This window comes from Peromyscus maniculatus, chromosome 19, assembly GCF_049852395.1.
Source record: "Peromyscus maniculatus bairdii isolate BWxNUB_F1_BW_parent chromosome 19, HU_Pman_BW_mat_3.1, whole genome shotgun sequence".
In the NCBI taxonomy this organism is placed as follows: Eukaryota; Metazoa; Chordata; class Mammalia; order Rodentia; family Cricetidae; genus Peromyscus; species Peromyscus maniculatus.
Genome location: NC_134870.1, coordinates 10,508,997 through 10,521,279, shown reverse-complemented (window position 1 = coordinate 10,521,279; position 12,283 = coordinate 10,508,997). Strand labels below are relative to the sequence as shown.

At 39.6% G+C, this 12,283-nt stretch overlaps 1 protein-coding gene across 4 annotated transcripts in view; it reads left to right on the top strand.

Annotated features, from left to right (window-relative positions):
• Window positions 1-624: 624 nt before the first annotated feature.
• Window positions 625-12,283, top strand: part of Dsc1 (desmocollin 1) — a 30,305-nt gene continuing 18,646 nt past the window's right edge. For 2 of the 4 annotated variants that reach the window (XM_076554777.1, XM_076554778.1), the window contains exons 1-5: window positions 625-985; window positions 3,423-3,507; window positions 5,185-5,396; window positions 6,504-6,623; window positions 7,953-8,108. In XM_076554777.1, the coding sequence (XP_076410892.1) occupies window positions 923-985; window positions 3,423-3,507; window positions 5,185-5,396; window positions 6,504-6,623; window positions 7,953-8,108 (636 nt within the window). In that variant the 5' untranslated portion in view covers window positions 625-922. The remainder of the gene's footprint in view (window positions 986-3,422; window positions 3,508-5,184; window positions 5,397-6,503; window positions 6,624-7,952; window positions 8,109-12,283) is intronic. The other 2 variants (XM_042264057.2, XM_076554779.1) reach the window with 1 other exon arrangement.

Sequence of the window (12,283 nt, the reverse complement as noted above, 5' to 3'; positions counted from 1 at the left end):
TGATTAGTCTAGGAGATTTTAGTTGTCCTGCAGGGGAAGGGGATAACAATACATCCAGTATAAGAAAAAGAAAACAATAAGAAAACTATGTCCCTTGTTGCTTTATTATTATTATTATTTTGTTTTTATGAGGTTGATATACTTTGGGATATTCCTTGTGACGTCTAGAGGACTGACTCCTAGGAGACAGAAAATAATAGGGGGTAAACACAATGTACCCGTGGCATCAACTGGGATGTCATCTCTCTGGCAAAGCTGTAGCGCTTCGTGGCACAGGCTATACCTGAATGCTTTGATGGGGAGATAACTCCAGATGGAAGTGATTGCACAAGCCTATGTCCTCTGATTTGCCAATGCATCCAACCAGGCATCTCTTTTTTTCTCTTTCTTCTTCTTCCTTTTTTTTGGCATGGGGTTTATGCAAAATTCCTGTTTGCACCCGGGGGGCAAGGCAGGTTAATAAGGCCAAGAAGGAGGGGAGGCTGTGGGAGGACATAATAACTGGGAGGACTTCACTGCCTCTACCTGGGGGTAAAGGGAGGAGGGCTGGGGATGGAGGGTGTTGTCTTCTGCTTCTGACTATGTGTTAAGTGGCAGGAGAAATTTTGAAAGCTGCTTTGAGGAGGAGCCAGTGGCTGGGCATGGGGTGTTTTGTGCCTCCCTCTCCTCACTTGTAGGAAACCTCTCTACATTCACAGGGAGTTGGACTGGAAGGAGGAAGACTGGCCAGGGAAGGAGGCCATCTGTCGCTCCTCCTCCTGTTTCTTATCACTTGTCTCCTGACTCTCTTCCAAAGCCTCCTCATCTGTGCCAACTTGGCTCCAGAGCATCTTGACAAGTGGCGGCATCTGCTTAGCCTCCCTGTGCACTCCAGGCCACTCCAATAGCTGCCCACCATCCCTGGCCATTGGGACCTCTTCTGATGGCTGTGGCCCTCGCTGCCCCAGGGAGCACCTTCTCTAAGCAGCTCCTTTTCTCTCTCCTGGTGAGTAACATCCAAAGGATTAGGGAACTAGGCATGCTTTCACCTGCTTCCTCTTGCCAGCTGGGGCTTGAAAGTGAGTCTTGGCAGGAAGGAAGGCAGCCAGGATAGACAGAGGAAAAGAAAAGCTGATTTGAGAGCAATTCAGAGAAGAGCAGAGGGGCTTGTGGTCAATCCAGAATTAGGAGGGATAAGCTTACTCTCCAAGCTCCAATGCCTGTGTCGTAATGTCTTTCAAGGGAATCCTTCATTCAGCTTTCTGTGGTGATTTTTTTTTTTCCTAAGGAGTGGTGAAATAAATTTTTGGAATTTGGCCCAGAAGTTTCTGAGATTTGTTTTAGATACTAGGCATTTTCAAAGCTCATGCATTTAACATGCTAGTCCACTGAGCAGCAAAAAGAAAAAAGGATTCTGGTTGCAGCTATGACTTACTCAAGATGTTCTTAGTTCACTCATGAAGCCTTTAAAGAAGGGTAGACCTTTCCATGTGAGGCTGCAGTTCAAGAGGAATGGGAGGGTCACTGGAACTGCCAGGAAGCTGCTGCTCACTTGGGTTGTGACCACTTTGAACTGTTTAAAGGATGCTATGTCTGCCTTTGATGGGAAAGCTTCCCAAATCTCCATCTGGAAATTCTGCATTGTGACCCCCTGGTTTTTAATTTAGTTTTTTTTTTAATTTTACCAAAAATACTTTAGTTGTAAATTATCTTTTCAGAATTTGGGGGTTTTCATGAATGAGCACAAACATTTTCTTCATATGAATAATTTATAGTGCAGGGTTGATGGTCCACTTCTAATCCTGTGACTATCTGGGAGAAGAGCACACAGAGACCACCTGGGGTTAGTGTCCATTAAGTAAAATGTGGTTAAACCCAGTTTCTTCTTGCTTTTGGTTCTGGTCCCCACACAGCCCTTTATTCCCTTGATTCATCCTTTGCTCTTTCATCCTTGAATCCTATACTGACTGGAACTCCTTCCAAGTCATTTAGACCCCAATTTTAACTTGGAGGCAGAGGGACTACTGACGTTCTGGAAATTTCCATTGTTTCTGTCTACAGAAGGTGAATTCCTGAGGTGGGGGTCTTAAGAGAGGGAGGAACTAAAATGAGGATAGTTTTGGAAATGTGGATGTATTCTATAAAATGTATATACACTCATATATGCATACCTAGGTATATGCATATATAAATGTGTATGTACATGCATCTATTTCTAATTATGATGGGCTTTTCCCACACTATACATGTAGACAATTACCTACCTAAACTTTATCTTCAAGAAGGCTGAGGCACAGACTAGTGCAATTCTTGGCATTAGGGATGATATTTCTAAAAAGCCAAATGAATAAGAAGAATGCCTCTTGTTTTCATAAGTGGTTATTTAAATTGCAGCTGTATGCAAATGTGACCTATAAAATGGCAGCTTGCCACATTATATGCCTAACAGATTTGTAAAACAAATTTACAATCTGTTTTAAGCTGCTATGATACATCTGGTAGACTTGAGTTGAGTTAGAAGGATACAGCATCCTTAATATGAACATTAACCATTTTGCTCATCCTCACACAAATAGCATATCCCATGACTTTAGAACTTGGTCTTTGAGAAAATCTGACCACAAACTAATCTGTGTGATTCTGGGAAATCTTACTGTGGTCCTTTTTTAAAAAAAATAAGCATGAAATTATTTTAATAAAGAGAAAAAAGCAAATAAATATAAAGTGCTACAAAAGAAATAAAATTGCTTTGAATTTATAAAATTCTTTGAGCTTATAACTTTTACTTTTTAAAAATAGTTTTCTGTCTGCTTTGGAGTTCCTAGATTTTTATAACAATAGCTGTGCCTTGAATATAATTGAAATTCAGAAAATTCTGTTAGTTTAAAACATTTAGCTAGGTGGTTTGAAAACATACTTTGAAGATTTTTTTTCTTTTCTAAGACAGTCTAAAAAGTGATTTAATGACAGTGGGTTGGCTCTAAGTATTATTTTTATGAACCTCAAAAAACTTCAAATGTTTCTCGATTCCTCAATAGTAACCTCAAGTAGTTAAAAAAAAAAGTTGGAGAGAGTTAGTACACCAATGCTTATAGAATTCTAGAATTCAGTACTTTTCCAGGCCAAAGATCTGTGAGATTTGTGGAGAGTCTTGGAGGTAATACAATAAATTCAATGGATCATAATATATTTTGCTGTAATTATATAGTAATGTTGTAGTCCTAGGAACTGTTCACTTAACTTTTTCATTGATACTAAATGACCCTGGAGTTCCCAAAGACTATGCCAATCACCTTCTAAATGAATAGGAAAAAGTAGAGGATTAAAAGGGTTCATTTGTTTCTAAAATTGACAATAATTTTAGCAACCACACAAAATTGCATTGTAAAGAAAAATGTAATCAAATATGATACTTGAATTTGTTCTTTTTTTTTTTTTTTGAGGTTCTGGTATTATTTTGCAATGCCTGTCAAAAAATTTCTCTTCAAATTCCCTCTCATCTTAAGGCTGGAACACCTGTAGGCAAAGGTGAGAATCTGTCCTGGGAATTGTAACTTACTGCAATTAGTTTTGGGCTGCTCTTGGAAACTTTGGGATGAAAGTTATGTAATTGCTACTTAGTTTTAAACCTTGCCCTACATTGGAAAGTAGCTACCTTTTTATTCATGGTGGTTGAAGGTAGTCAAACTATCAAATTTGGTTGTGTATCTTTCTTGCTGGAAAAATTAGCAAACCTCAGGGAAGGAAGAAAATTCTTTTAGTTTAAACAAAACCAAGCACCAGCACTAGAAATGTATTTTAAATCATGTCAATTCTTCTGCTGCCAGAATCCCAGGGTCAAGTTTCTTGGCTGATGAAACATGAAACAAATCTCAAAGTTGAAATGCTCCATATAAAATCTGCACTTGTGGTGGGTAGCAATGAATACATATTTATTGAGAATTTATGTGGTCTACTTCACAGAATAACTTGTGAAAGTTAAATACAATCTCAGTGGATTTTACTATCACAATCATCAATATGCATTAAGCACCGAGTTTTTCAAACCTCAAATAGATTTTACATGAAGATTATTTGCATTAGTGAGAAATATTGCACAAGAACAGACTAGGCTTCTCACCTATTGCAACATAACTTTTATCTCATTGCCAAATAAATTTTAACTTAATCTCAAAATCTACTAACACCATCTTATAATAAATGCAGTTTAAAACTATGTAAGTAAAAAATGTACTATGAAACAGAAATTCATGTATTTATAATTGTATATATACTTAATATATAAATTTCTGTTTCATAGTGCATTGTATGTACATATGTATATAGTGCATTTATACATATATGTGTATATACATGTTTATATATGTTTTCTATAAACATATAAATACATACATATTAACCTACCTACCTCCAGATAGCTCTTGATTTATGATGGAGTCACCACATCCTCTTAAACCTATTATAAGTTAAAAGTAAGGGGAAAATGCATTCAGTATACCTAACCTACCAAGCATTGTATCTTAGCAACAGGGTCCACTGTACAGTTTCCATCATGGTCCCTTACTATCTCCCTATTCAAGGATCACTAGGAGCAGTTCATAACCCTGGATAGCATCAGGAGGGAGGCTTTTACCACATATCCCTAGTTTGAAAAAAGATCAGTATTAAAGCCCCAGGCTCAAAGTCAGTTGCTGCCACATGGATATCACTTTCACACTCCCATGAAGTTGAACCACTGCAAGTCAAGGACCTGTGTACACAAACCCCTGGATACTAGGGAAAGTAGAAGCAAACCAAAACCAATAAAGCTACGGAATAGTTTATTTCTTAAATTAATTCATGATGAAAGTAATGGGAGGGGCAGGGATGCAGCTCAGTTAGAGGCTTGACTTTCCTGAATGAGGTTCTAGGTTGTATCCTCAGCACTGACTGCCAAGAAGGAAGGAGGGAGGGATGGAGGGAGGGAAGGAAAAAAGGAAGGAGAGAAGGAAAGAAGGAGGGAGGGAGAGAAGGAAAGAGGGAGGGAGGGGGAGGGACCAAAACTCCACTAGTTTAATTTTCACAGCCCCTACATTTTAGAACAGCAGGTGTTCAGGTGTCCCTCCCTCTTTCTGCTCCTCTCATGTCAACTGGCAGTTGTAATTCCTGTAAGACTCGTTCCCTTCCGGTTTAACCTGACATTGCTGTGAAATACCCTCCCTGCAGTGAATCTGGAGGAGTGCCTCAAGTCACCCAGCCTGATCCTGTCCAGTGACCCAGCCTTCAGAATTCTAGAAGATGGCACAATTTATACAACACATGACCTGCATTTGTCTTCTGAGCAGAAGAGGTTCTCCATCTTCCTCTCAGACAGTCAGAGGCAGGAGCAAAAGGAAATAGAAATTGAGTTGTCAGCAAGAGAAAAAAAGGTAAAGCAGGCTAGGGCAGGATGTCTTACAGGGCTCCCATTGCATCTGCAAGGCTAAAGCCATCCTTGGGTGATTTCTTTGTCTTTTGCACTCAACATTCTCATAACTGAGGACTGGACTGTTAAAAGAGTGGCATATCTGCCATTTACCCAGTTAGTATTGAGAAAGAAGACCATGGCCAGTGAGCAACGTCGGAATATCAAAGGCTTCAGATAAACTTGGAGGTGTGGTGGGAAGAAGAGCCAGCTTGAAGAACAAGAACAAGGCCGGGGCGGGTCTCAGAGAACAAACAAGCAGGGCAAGCAGGGCCACTCCACCCTGTGGCTTCCTTCCAGTGGAGCTTGTGGTACTCATCAAGGGACCCATTTGCATAGTAGAAAACTCCATAGGGCCCCTGTCTTTAGAGTGGATGTATGGCCTGGCCAAGAGGGGTATGGGTCTTCAACCCACCGTCTTGTAAGGATGATGAGTCCTTGGCATGAGAAGATGGCCACACTTCGCATCTCATGTTAAGTCAACTCAGCATAATGACTGAGTCTCATAAAACTACTGATTAAATTTATAAACAGATTTCCTAACTAAACCTCTTTTGATTGCAAAGACTATTCTTCTTTGAATTTAAAATATAATTCATGCTTATAAAGCATTATTCTTTTTATCCAAATTGCATGAAAGCTGCTTGAATAAATGCTGTTCACGTTTTTTGTGGTGGAACATAAATATTTATAGACAGGGTTTGCATGGATTTCACCTGCACCATGCTTCATGAAATGAAGCCAGTTCTTAAATATTTGTTAATTGATTATGTGGGGGTGGGGGTGGGGCAGGGAAAGTCTATAGCTTCTCAAAGATGCTTATATCAATGACCAACCAAATTCTGATTGCTAACTAGTTACATCAGGAAACTGATAGAACTAGGCAATATGATGCAGTAAAAAGTTAGTGTGTGTGTGTGTGTGTGTGTGTGTGTATTGAAAAAACATAATACAAATTCTTTAGGGGATAATTCATGATATTGTTATGTATAACTCTTATTTTCTCCATCTTGGAGTACACAGAAAATCACAGTTTTAATAATGCTAAGTAAAGCTGTATTTCATTGCTCGTCAAATGTAGGTTTTTAGGAAGAGACATACCAAAGATGCAGTGCACACTCGCAGTAAGAGAAGATGGGCTCCTATTCCATGTTCGCTGATGGAGAACTCATTAGGTCCATTTCCACAACACGTTCAGCAGGTCTGTCCCATGGTTTTCGTTAAAATTTCATATGTGTTAAAGTTTTTATTTGTTTGTTTATTTTACATCCCAACCATAGTTCTCCCCCCTCCTCTTCTCCCAGCCCCAACCCTATAACCTCTCTTCTGTTTCCCCCCATCTACTCCTTGGTTCCTGCTGAGGAAAGGGCAGGCCTCCCAAGGCTATAAGCCAAACATGGCATATCAAGTTGCAGTAAGACTAATTACCTCCCCTTGTATTAAGGCTGAGCAAGGCAACCTAGTATGAGGAACAGGGTCTCAAAAGCCAGTAAAAGAATCAGAGACAGCCCGTGCTCCCACTTGCTAGGAGTCCCACAAGAGGACCAAGCTACACAACTAAGGTGCAACTTTAATGGGCTGGGGATGTGGCTCAGTGGTAATGTTTGCCAAGCAAGGTCCTAAGTTCTATTCCCAATAAAGTACATAAATAAATAGTGTACACTATATTAAATAAGAAAGTTACTGAATTATTGTTATTAATACTACTGGTATCATCTATTCACTATAATGAGGAACATAGAGAAACTCTATATAGAGTTTCTTCATCTAAACACTATTTTTTGAAGATTTTTAAAACATTTTATTTATTTATTTATTTATTTATTTATTTATATATTTATTTATTTGGGGCAGAGGGCATGCATGTGCCATAGAAATACATATGCATGGGACCACAGATGGCTAGGAACGGTTGGTTCTCTCCTTCCACCACATGGGTGCCAAGACTTGAGCTCAGGTGGTCAGGCTTGGTGGCAAGCACCTGCACTCTTGAGCCATCTCTCCAACCCTATGCTAGATTTCTAAGCTCTCCTCAGCAGAGAGTAAATATACTGATTTTGCAAAGCTCAACTCTGGCTTAAATGAACACTTATCTCCTAAAAATTGGTCACTTTTGGGGTTAGTAAGTGAGCTGCCTCGTGCCACACAGCTGAAATGCAAGCATAGGGCAGCTTTGCAACAATCTGAGGTCAGTAGAATTAACAGTACAAGAAGCTGTATTCAGTGTTAAATAGTTGGAAATCACAGAAAGGTGTCCTGCACTGTGTGCAGGAGCAGAACAGAACAGTGAAGGCACACTGCTCCACAGGCCTCAGAACTGCACAGACATTAGGGATCAAGCAAGGGACAGAGTCTGTGGCTTCACACATGGAAGGATGGAGATAAGATTTTGAAAAAAAATGGGAGATGTTAGAGGAAGGAACAAAAGAAAGAGAGAAAGTGATTAAAAGTAAACTTTCACAAGAGGTGAGATTAAGATAGTGATCAAGATGTACTTGTTCTGTCTCCAAATTGTCTCTTCTTGTTATAGATCCAATCTGATGCTGCCCAGAATTACACCATCTTTTACTCCATCAGTGGACCAGGAGTGGACAAAGAGCCTTTTAATTTGTTCTTCATAGAAAAGGACACTGGGGATATCTATTGTACCCGAAGCATTGACCGTGAGCAGTATGACCAATTTTTGGTAAGATCACTGAAATATTTATTTAACATTAGGTGTTTGTTATTCATGTATTAATATTGTAAACATTGCTTTTTTTTACAAATATTAAGCATCTAATAATTCACTTAGTATGTAGAATTTTATTAATATTCAATATAAACTTCAAAGTTCCATTGGTGCTAGGCTGAAAAAATGGCAGTGGGTACAATACGGGGAGCATATAAGCAGAGGATGGGAAGATGTGCAAAAATGCAATGACATATCTCAAGAATAGATGTTTATCTATAAACTGGAGAAATAACAGAGGTTTTCTTTGGGTTCAAAGTTCTCTATAATAAAATACTTCAGTTATTGCCACCCATGTTTTTATGTTGTAAAACATATAAGATCTAAAAAGCAAGGTAAGTAAAACTGATACTTGGGCCCAGGCCCAGAAAGTCTGACCTAGTTGTCTGAGCTGGGTTCCATCACCCAAGGGATTCTGAATGTGTATCTAAGTTAGCTGGGTCCATCGTTCCAGGCCTTGCTTAGTGCGATGCTGCTCCCTTCTCCCCCCATTCCTCAGAGATTTAACCCCTGAATAGCATTTTATCTTCCTGGGCATCTAGAATTTACTTACCAATCTATCTTATTCGTCTACCTAAGGACAAATCCAAACATCTGTTTAGCAGTCTAATCTTTAACTGGTATATAAGAGATATCCCCTTAGCTGAGGAGGATGATTAATGACAGACATTAGTTATATTCTTACAATTCTCAACTGTAAGCGATAACCATATTCTTTGCTGATGGAGTTTAACCAAGAGAAATGTCTATGAAGGAAGTTCAGATTTTCCAGCCAGGTCACTCCACTATTGTGGTTTAGCAAGTTTTTTTTTTTTTTTCATCATTAAATTTACCTAATCTTATAGGGATTCATGACAGAACATTTTTGACAGTTTATCAAATAAGAGGAGAGCTTTCTATGTAATTTTTTTATAAGATGGGAGATTTCTTTACCCATTCAAATTATTCCACAAAGACAATTGCAAAGTGTTTCTGCTCGAGCTATTGGAGATTTGCACCTTTGAAAAAAATCTACAAAACCCTGACCTCTTCTTCCCTTTTTAACCGGAAGTGTCCTGTGCAGTGATGCTGATCTTGTTCCCAGACATGCAATTCTGCCCATTGTGTTTCCATGCATGTTGCTGATGGCCCTTCCGGCCCACTCAGTTTCATCATGCTCTTCTCCTTCCTTGCTCAGTCTACACCAGTTACTCTCACTGTGAGGCCAGACTTCAGTTCCAAATCCTGGATGAAGCTGTTCGAATGTTCGCAAAGATGACAGACATTTCAACAAAGGAAAACACAGAAGGGCTGAAGGAAATATATTCCTCCAGACAAAAATTGAAAAGGGAAAGACTGAAAAAATAACAGATCCATGACACTGAAATAGTATCTTTAATTCAGTTAAATATGACTAATATTACTATTATCATCATACTAACGTTAATGCGTTATATTGCTTTTATTATATAACAATGGCATCTAGATAGTACATAAAAGCATTACTTGAGGTTTTTAAGTGTGTATATAAGGACTAATTAAGAGAATACCTATATTTAGTTGTTAATAATTATTTAAGTATGAACAGATTCTCTGAGAGATTGAGGCCAAGCTTCAATGTTAGATGCTTTCCTAGTTTTTTTTTTTTATTAAGAGATTTTCTATTCATTTTACATATCAACCATGGATTCCCCTGTCCTCCTTCCTCCTACCCCCAGCCTTCCCTCCCACCCACCCCCATTCCCACCTCCTCCAAGGTAAGGTCTCCCCTGGGGAGTCAGCAGAGCCTGGTACATTCAGTTGAGGCAGGTCCAGGCCCCTCCTTCCTGCACCAAGGCTGAGCAAAGTGTCTCAGCATAGGCACTAGGTTCCAAAAAACTGGCTCATGCACTAGGGACAGGTTCCGATCCCACTGCCTGGGAGCCCGCTAAAAACTGCAAGCTAAACACTGTCTCACTTATCCGGAGGGCCTAGTCAAGTACCATGGGGGCTCCTCAGCTATCACTCCTAAGTGGATACTAGATGTAAAGTAAGGATAACCAGCCTGTAACTCACAGCTCCAGGGAAGCTAGCTAGTAAAGACGACCCTAAGAAAGACACAGGGATTGCCCAGAAATGGAGAAATGGATGAGATCAACATAAGCATACTGGGGCTGAGGATGGGTAATGGAGGACAAGGGTCGAGGGAACGAGAGCTTAGGGGAGCGGGAGGTCCTAGGTGGATCAGGAACAGATTGGGAGAGCAAGGAAAGAGATACCATGATAAATGAAGACACCATGGGAATAGGAAGAAGCAGAGTGCTAGAGAGGTCCCCAGGAATCCACAAAGATGACTTTACTATAAATTACTGGCAATGGTCAAGAGGGTGCCTGAGCTGACCTACTCTGGTGATTGGATGACTGAACACCTTAACTGTCATGATAGAACCCTCATCCAGTGACTGATGGAAACAGATGCAGAGATCCATGGCCAAGTCCCAGGAGGAGCTCCAGGAGTTCAACTGATAAGAGAGAGAGGAGGGATCATATGAGCAAGAGATATCAAGACCATGATTGGGAAAAGTACAGAGACAACTAGCCAAACTAGTGGAAACACATGAAGTGTGAACCAATAGTTTCCCTAGTTTCAATCATGTTGTTTGAAACAATTTCTATTAGGATTTCTTGGGTGGATTCTAGACTCATTACTACTGCTAAAACCAATATAGCATATGATACAAGATCATTGAGTTCAAACAAGTGGGTGTAAAAGCATCCTTATATGCAGTCAAATATCAATGGATGAGATGTTATTATTTAAAGCTCCTAGTGTTTCCTACATGTAGGAAACATGATCTCCAATGGTAGAGTAAACAGGCAGAAGTCACCATAAGCAAATGGTAGGTATGCTGTGATACCTCTGTGATAAGGTAGAAGAATTAATATGGAAGGCTCAAGCATAAGGAGTAACTTGTCTTTATAAAAGAGAAAATGACTGAATGGAATAGAAAGTATTTTTTGTTTTTTGTTTTTTTTTTAACTTAAAAACTTATCAAATATAAGACACTATGTGACTGTGTTAGGTGTTTCAAGGAAATACCTGTGACTCTCCAGCTTCATGTTTGAGAGCATTTGTAATCTAATGATAATTTTATGCTTTCATTTAATCTTAAGACCAGCGTTTTGAGAAAAAATTCATATAACCTAGGGGGAGAAGAGGGGAATTGTTGGAAGGCTGGATTGTGTGACATTTGAATGTTCTAAATATGGCGGTAAAGGTGTAGTGTGATGATGGTGGTGGTTATGTATGATGATGTTGGTGATGGTGATGACGATGTTGGTGATGGTGGTGATGGTGATGATATGCCATGGTAGTTATGGTGGTGATGACAGTTTCTCAGTTAGGGTTATTATTGATAGGAAGATACAGCATGACCAAGGCAACATATAAAAAAAGTCATTTAATTGGGGGCTTGCTTACAGTTTCGGAGGGTTAGTCCATAATCATCATGGTGGGGAGTGTAGCCACAGGCAGGCAAGGGTGGCACTGGAGCAACAGCTGAGAGCTCACATCTGATCGGAAAGTTGCAGGCAGAGGGAGTGAGACTAGGCCTGGAATGGGCTTTTGTGACCTTGAAGCCCACTCCAGTGACAAACCTCCTCTAACAAGATCACACATACTAATCCTTACAATCCAGAAACTGGGACCAAACGCTCAACATAGGAATTACTGGGAGCCATTCTCATTCGTACCACCACAATGGTTACAGTGATGGTGATGATGGCAATGGTGGTGATGGGGATGGGAGTGTTAGTTAGCATAGTGGACTGTTTAATTCAATAACTACTTACTGAACGTCCGCTATGCACCAACCACATAAAGAGAGTACAAAAATAATTGTATAGAATTAGAGGGAAAAAACATTAAATCCTGGCAGTTGGGATCAAGATTATCCTATTGTGTAGTTTAGGATAGGAATATATTTTTATTAGCATTTTATTAGAAACATATTAGTGATAGAAAATACAGGTAGAGATATCACCCAGATATAATTGTGATAAGTGTCTGGGTATATTAAAATCGAAACGTTTCTGTTGGTTATACTTGGTCCTGTGCTCATTGCATGAGTTGGCTATTTGAAACCTGGGGCTTATGCAGGGACGCTTGGCTC